General features: G+C 37.0%; 1 protein-coding gene across 1 annotated transcript in view; it reads right to left on the bottom strand.

The window, feature by feature from the left end:
- Positions 1-8,380, bottom strand: part of Col24a1 (collagen type XXIV alpha 1 chain) — a 256,021-nt gene that overhangs the window by 72,661 nt on the left and 174,980 nt on the right. Inside the window, exons 39-42 of the mRNA XM_021196980.2 lie at positions 7,545-7,652; positions 1,976-2,029; positions 1,471-1,524; positions 750-806 (exon numbers count right to left, since the gene is read on the bottom strand). Of these exons, the coding sequence (XP_021052639.1) occupies positions 750-806; positions 1,471-1,524; positions 1,976-2,029; positions 7,545-7,652 (273 nt within the window). The remainder of the gene's footprint in view (positions 1-749; positions 807-1,470; positions 1,525-1,975; positions 2,030-7,544; positions 7,653-8,380) is intronic.

The following is an 8,380-nucleotide window of genomic DNA, read 5'->3' as shown; positions in this document are numbered from 1 at the left end:
AGTAGCTACAGCTCCAGATTAAAACACTGGGACTGTATATTCTGATGTCATGCCTCTGGCATCCTTATTTTGAATGATACTACATAAAAAAAAAACAGGAAAATTCTTTATATATATATATATATATATATATATATATATATATATATATATGTCTTTCACATCTCGCTTTAGCCTTAAATGTTGTACAATTGGTTATTCAGATATCAAAGTCACACTAGTGGCTATGTCTCAAAACAATGATGACAGTTTGTCTTTAAAATGTTAGATTTGAAGGCCCACAGGCCCACGGTCTTGAAAAAGTGTAATGACGGGTTATAAAAGCTGGCAAACCATTTGTCAACTGTCAGTAAATTCTGATAAACACGTATAGATTAGGTTTTTATAAAAATACTTCAGGAACAAATTTGATCTTTATAACTAAAGAAATATTTGCCCTAAAAAAACAAATTATTGGTGTATTAGTTTTGGACTAGTATTTCAGGACTCTGCTCTGCATTCCAAGTTGAAAGTTCGATTCAAAGTTAATTTTCCTAGACATATATCTTGGCTATGAAGCCTGACTCCTGCATTTTTTCATATCTGAAATTTTATATGATGTACATGGTATAGAGATAAATATCGATTTGCTATAAAGCCCAGTTATAAGACTAACCAAACAGAACTCTGAAAAGACGTGACCGGCAGGCGTCAAAAGCCTCTGACTGAATTTCATCTTAGGAACCAAAATAATTTTAGAAAAGACATACTGGTTCACCTGGAGGCCCAGGAGGTCCCAGAACGGTGCTGTCTTCTCCTGGGTAGCCCTAAAAGAAATACAGAAATTTATTAACACAACATAGTTAAGAAAGCACATTTAAAATACTCTGTTACTCTCTAATGTGTTTTTTGGCTGTATTTAAGTGAAAACTTTGTAGCTAAGAATTAAGTGTATCATATTTTATATACGCTTCTATTATGTATAGACTCTTATTGGACATGTTAATATGTTTTAATTACAAAAGATTAATCATAAATTTTCTTGACATGTACAATTTTAAACCGAGCCATGCTGTAGTTATTACTAACTCGTTAGAAAATTAAAACCTAAGTTAATATTTTCGTGCTTATAGCAATTTTATCCAGCACATCATGTCCTCTTTCAATAGATAATTTTGTTTTTATGAAACTGTGTATCACAAAGTACCTTTACATATAATGTTTCACCTAAATCTCCAATTAATCCATGGAAAATATTTAATATATTTGAGTTTTAGTTCCTTGGTATTTATATCCTCCTAGAATCTGCAAATTTTCCAACTTGAAAAGTGGCTCCTCTATCTCTTAACAGTATTTTTATACATTCATTTAGAAAGAAATCATAGGTTTAATACATAACTTTGGAAGTAAAAGGCCAACACTCACACACACAGACACAGACACAGACACACACACACACACACACACACACACACACACACACACACACACCTTTTCTCCTTTAGGTCCTGGCAATCCAGAGGGTCCTGGTTGACCTTGATGGCCCTATAAGAATAGCAATGAGTCAAGAGTGAGTCCCCAGACCAAGCAGATGTGCTATGTGTTGCTACCGACCCCATGCTGTTACTCATTGAGGAGAAATGCAAGACACACTTTACAGAAGGTTCAGAACCAAAATATCACAATGCTTTATCAAGGAAAAGAAACATTTTTAAATAACAGTGTTTATTTTACTTTATTTTCTCAAGTTTATTAGAACTTCATTTTTTGGTGGTGGATATATATGAAGCTCCACAAAGACTACTATAATTAATTATACAGACATTTATTGAGACTTTGTGTCTAATTTCATTGCATAATTTCATTCTCATGTTCTTTATAATAAAATTTTAATGAATGAAAAGTGAAACTTAGTTTGCATATTTGGGATATAATATGAGCTAAAAATGCCTTCTCGTCTGTGAATAATCATTTATTTAAAATCAGAAATGTTTACTCTGTATCCTGGGATTCCTGGTTCGCCTTCAGGTCCCATCAGTCCTAATGGACCCTAAAAATCAAAATAAATATGAGAGAAATTCGACAAGTGTGGGAATCATCAAACATCCATGCCTAGTATTCAAACCTTTATCTTTAGATTTTCATGGTTTGAAATTCTACCCAGTAATTCAGGAAAAAAAAATGGCACCCCCAATTTTTGTCTGTATTTCTCCAGGACCGAAAAGTCCCACAAACCATGTTTCTAGTTCATTTCTGGTATATCCATACTCAATACTAAAAAACCAACATTCACTTATTAGAATACTGCTGGCCCCTAAATAGCTCTTAGAAATGCAGGTTTTTGTCTTTGAAAGTTTGTGGTCACTGAATACCAGGAAGTGGAACCTGATAGTATTTGATATTGTGACTCCGGGATTTGGAACCCTCTGTCCTCAGGGGTGACTCCAGATGCTTTCTGGAGTATGACTTTAATTCAGGCCAAAGTTGATGGAATAGAAATACTGGAAATGCACGTGTCATGATCACAGTAAGATTATTGTTATCAGTATTTTACAGATGACCGAGCCATACAAATTAAAGGCCGATCAGCAAACACTTTTATTTTATTTTATTTTTTTTAGTATAGAATAGAGTTTATTTGGGACATGGAAGGGGAGTAGAGAAGGGAGTGGAGGCAGAGAAAGACAGAGAAAACAGATGGTGGGGAGAGAAGAGAAGAGGCAGGCCAGGAACACATGGAGAAGGAGGGGGGAGGGGAAAGAGGAAGGGGTCAGGAGAGAAGAGAGTCAGAAAGAACAAGAGAACTGCAAACACTCTTACTGTATCAAAGATACCACCCAGACAGCTGAAAAACAGCTAATGTAATGATGATAAAAATGCCTTATTTTTCATAGTATCAAAGAGTTTGCACAGTGGTTTCTCCTGTTTGGGTCTCAAGACAGAGGAAGTAAGGAAATAAAGGCACAGAATAGGTATGTGATTTGCCATGTATTATACTAAGCAGGTGTGAGAATCTGTGTATAGAATTACATTTGATCAAGTCGCTCCCATATATCTCATATAGAATGACATTTTGCTATATTTCTTTAAAAGTTCACATTACAACTATTAACCATAAATTAGAAATTTTGAAAGATTTGGATAGAAACATGTTTCAGCTTAAGAAAGAACCATGAAAAGCCAATTTAAATGAGAATTCAGACATGATGTATTACAAGGCTTTTTATACATAATTTCTGGACCAAAATTTTGTGACTTGAGCCAAAAATTATGTCTGAACATATGCAAAGAAGAAAATTATTTTGGATGTGCAAACAAGTTTCAAACTCTAAAATACAGGGATTGAAAGAGCAGGGTGGGGCCGGTTTGACTAATTTGGGAAAGGAGCCGGAAGCTCTTCCTGTTTCCTTGCTTGTTCTGGGTACTGAACGGCAGCAGCATTTCCTCAGAGGTTAAATGAGGCAGCCTTGTAAGTGTGTCCAGAAAGGCAGGCAGGACTTAAGACTGCTCCTGGCCCCAAGACGGATACCTGGGAGCTGCCACTAGGAGACACACAATGTGTGAGGGGTAATGAAAATAGGGACCACAAACCTTAATGTATCTGCTAGACATGGGGTGACAAAAAGTTGAGTTCAGGAAGAGGAGAGGACATAGCAGCTTCCCTTAGAAATCGGTGGGAAAATAAGAAGAGAGTACCAAGGATTTCAGAATATAATATAATAGGGATACGTGGAATCTTGTGCTCACACACCTATAGAAAACACGCGACTTTACAAATGTTCAGTGCATAATGGTCTCAAACGAAAATTCTAACAAAGTTTTCAAAACAGGAATCACAGACTCTTGGGATAGGATGAGACACAAGAAAGGAGCAAAAGACAAAAAAGGAATCTATTTAAATTTTAAATTCTTTAGCATAACTCTTCCTGAGAAGAAAACAAAATCAGTAACTACAAGCTGTTTACAAGTAAATGCTGGGGAAATACCAACATAAAAAATAAAGAGAAATATAGCCAGTGCCAGTCAGAGAGAGGTAGATTAAAATGTATTTACTAAATAAAGAAAAAAAGGGGCCTCCCTGTGGCCATCAAATGTTTGTAGAAGGTTCTAATTTTTCTCTGGGATTTCAGCTATTTTATTATTATTGGGTAAAGTTTTTGAGGGGCTCCACTCCAAGGCTTTGGAGCTGCCCAAGAAGTTTGGTCTTTAATACTTTGTGTGTGTTTCTTGCTGTGGTTTGCACATCTTTGGGGACAGATGTGTCCCTCAGTTACTTTTTTTTTTCAGTCTGTCTTTTGTGTGTTTCTTTAACCTTATGTGAACTTTCTTACATGATACCAACTTATGCTTAGAGGGAGAAGCTGCAAGATATTTGGTCACATTGTGAACCCTGAGACTGTGAATGGGAAATCCCTTTTTCTTGTGGCGTGGCTCAGCCATTAACACACAGCTTTAACCCAGAGAGCTTTCTGTAAACGAGAGCTAAATGAAGTCAAGAAGCAGAGCAAGGCACCAGTTGTCAGGGTGTGAACCTAAGAAAACCCAGGAATGAGGAAGGAGGGTCTTTGGGTTGAGGGTGTCTAAGACTGTGTGGAGAAGGAGAATGTCTGGGACATCAGCGAAGTAGGAAGGTCAGCTGGGTTCTCCCTCCACCTCTCTGAGCTAGCAGGCTTCCGAGTCTTCATTTGGTAAATCAAACGCTTGGGATTTTGTTTTAAAAACAAAGCAGCAAGCAACTTTCATAGGTACAATGATCTGACAATAAGCTGTCATTAAGATGTAGTAAGAAAAAAAAATTCACATGAGCATTCATCCCAGCTTCACTCCAGAAAACCACGTGAGCATCCCAGCGTCACTCCGGAAAGGCAAAGAACCAGAAGAGATGGGACACTGTTCGTGTAAATGTGGCATGGTGACTTTTTAAACCAAGTGTGTTAACAAGAAGCAAGAGGAGGAGAAATGGGCACGAGAACAGAGTAAATCGAGGAAAAGCACAAGAGAGAAACGAACGGGGCGGGAGAACTCAGTATCTACATGCAGAAGAATGGAAGTAAATTAATTCTACATCTTTCCGCTGTTCACAAATAAACTCAAAATGGATCATAGACTGAATGTATCATAACTGAAGCTGTGACCCAAGCAAATGTAGCAGAATTTAGTAAAACTTTAGAGCTCCTAGTTGAAACTACCAGAGAAAGAAAGAAGTTTCTCTGAAAGACGCACGTGTATTTTGAAAATAATACTTGACCCTGAGATCTCAGGAGTGTTCTTGCCAGGGATAGGTCACGTGACTGGGGACAGGTAATGTGACCCCCCAGTCCTTGTCGCGCGCTGAGTTCCAGTCAATGGAATAGGTCACATGAGTGAACAGGGAAGACGGTATCTCTCTTCATCTGGAGTTTATTAATTGAATGTGTGCTCAAAATATGTAAATAAATAGATTTCTTACACAGCACTAATAGGCTGAAAAGGGGATTATATTAATCTGAATAAAATTTATTGAAAACCAGAATACACTCATACAAAAGAACTTAGAACAGATAAAAGATGGAATAGCCCTAATCAGAGCTATGTGAGCAGTGAGTCAGCTGAAAGACGTCTTGTGTTTCTTTGTAGAAAGGTCAGATACTAGTGGAAACTGAAGGGCTGATTCTAAAGTTCACACATAAGATAAGCCTAAGAACCAGGCTTCTCTGAGAAGGGAGCACAGTGGTGTCTGCTCTAACAGATCTCATTGGATGAGCTGGCATGATGGACAGAACAGGGCTGTGGACCAGAGACACTGGGTGAGAAACCACTGAATATAATGCAGCCTTACACCAAAGTGGAAGAAACTACACGGAGTGTTCAATAACAGAATTAAGAAAACATTCAGTGGAGGGAAGACCAACACTCTCCCATAACTATGAAAATAAAAAAATATCTCTACATGGCTTTAAAGAATTAAAAACAATGTTATAAATGTGTTAGAATGAGAATCTGGAAGGACATTTTGCATACTTTAGGTGGGAATAGAATTTCTAGGGAATAAATAAAATCTAGAAAATATAAAGGAAAATATTGAAAACTTGGACTATTAAAATTGGAATGTTCTGCTTAGCAAAAGACACAAAATTAATAGGTAACTGACAGAAAAAGAGGTTTGTAATTTATTCTGTAACATGTTTGACAAATTATATCAACACTTTATACTTATGAGTAATGGTTGCAAATCAGCAAGAAAATAATAGCCACCAAATTGAAATATATGTATGTATGTGTGTAGATGTGTATATCCATATACACACAAATATATTTATTAACAGGAAACTTTCAGGAGAAATATATGTTAAATAGTTATAACAAGGAAAATGTAAATATGATGGTAAAAATTACATATATATTCTCATTTATCAGATTATCAAACACTAAATGAATTAATATGAAATGTGAATAGTGAGGTTGTAGCTTCAGAAAATGGACCAAACAGGCTGTGTGATTTGAGCCTCTATAGACATATATAGCAATAGTAATCAAGGAAAAGTAACCCATAAATCTGAGAGGGAGGGGTCATGAGAGAGGCTCAAGGGAGGGGACACAGGAAGAAAAGAGAGGAGAGGAAGTATCATAATTACATTTTAATTAAAAATATATATTTAATTTTTTTTAAAGATGAATACTTTTACAGAAAAAGTTCCAAAGTAAAGCTTACATTAAGGGCAATATTTAGGACTGCATTAATTCCAATGTTTATTAATATTAACCATATTTTTTAATGTTTTTAAAACATAGGCAAAGCCAGAGAAATATTAACATAAAATGACTTAAGGCCTGAGTGTTCAGGAGTCAGTAAATAATGGCAAATTTTCTTGAGAAAGCAAATGGACCCAGGCTCTCGAAGGCCTTGGTGACAGGCCTGGCGTTGGTTATGTAAAAGGAGAAGAGATTAATGCACCCACATGTTATAAATAAGTTCATGAATAGAAGATTATCTTTCAAATGTCTTCCTTTCATGCTATGATTTTCTGAATGGTCCATCACAAACCAGCAACACAAGTTTGCTGTCACAGGCTCAGAAGCATCATGCTTGCCATGTCAGGCAAAGTTCACGCAACAGATGAGCTATTAATAGATGCTGGGGAGATTTGCCCCAACTGTTTAGGAAGATAACCTTGCATTCAAGCAGGACAGGTTCAAGAGGTGGATGGAAACACATTTCAAGTTCACTTAATTTTCAAAGCAATTTGCCAACATGACAACAGCTTCAGACGGATATTAAATCCTGATTTGAGGTGCTCAGTGTATAAACTTTCCTACTGAACTTTGGAGTTAAAATCAGATTTTTTAAAACTTCATTTCATATTTTATTTCCATTTTCAACTTTCTCTTTCCTTCTTCTCTTCTAAAACCCACTAAGCCGTTTAAGACTGTGGAATGCTTGCAATTCCCGCCATCCCACAGAGATGGATTATGTTCAGTGGAACCTTTGTGTCCTCTGTAAAGTCAATCAAGATGACTCTCTGAGAGCATGCACCGTTCTTTTCCATCCCCAGTGAGTCAGTGCTGAAAAGAAATCAAATACTGACCACAGCACCCCGAGTTCCTCTGGCACCCTTAGGGCCGTTTTCCCCAACGCTTCCAGGGGTTCCTCTGCTTCCAGCTTCTCCCATGGGTCCTACTTGTCCTTTATCACCCTGTGGATGACATTAATGTGACTGAAATTAAATGTATTAACTCATTGAACTATACCATATGCTCGGATGACTCAGAGGACATGTGGCAAGCAGAATTCTCTGGATCACTCTTACGGCTGCAGCCCATCTTGTTTTGTGAGGCGGGGTCTCACCGTGGATCTCTGATTGGTCTGGAGCTTATTACATAGACCAGGTTGGCCTTGGCTTGTGGGTGAGCCCCCTGTTTCTGCTGCCTGACAGCTGGGATTACAGGTGTATGCTATCGCACCTGGTCTAAATTTGTGTAAACTATTAATTTTGCTTCAAGTTACCAATACCACAGATTATCTATCATTAACAACAATAAGAAGTTACCATCGTATGTCATTTAAAAATAATAGTTTCAAAAGAGATTAAAAAGGCATTTAAAACAAAAACAACCAATCCATAAGTATAGCATGCTCAGGAGGAATCCTACATACATGTCTTTCTTTTGCATGTGTGCATTGTAACTGTGAGAAAACAGGCCTCGGGAGGTGGTCATTTCTACTTCTGCCTCCCAGAGGTCTGCTACATGCAGGGAAGAAGTGAGCGTGCAGATCTGGGCTTTGCAGACATCGCTCACCAGTTCAGAGCAAGAACCCACATTATTTCTTTCTTTTTCTTTTTCTTTTTCTTTTTCTTTTTCTTTTTCTTTTTCTTTTTCTTTTTCTTTTTCTTTTTCTTTTTCTTTTTCTTTTTCTTTTTCT

This window comes from Mus pahari, chromosome 4 (assembly GCF_900095145.1).
Source record: "Mus pahari chromosome 4, PAHARI_EIJ_v1.1, whole genome shotgun sequence".
Classification (NCBI taxonomy): Eukaryota; Metazoa; Chordata; class Mammalia; order Rodentia; family Muridae; genus Mus; species Mus pahari.
Note: the sequence above shows the minus strand (reverse complement) of the source record. Positions and strands in the feature narration are given on the sequence as shown.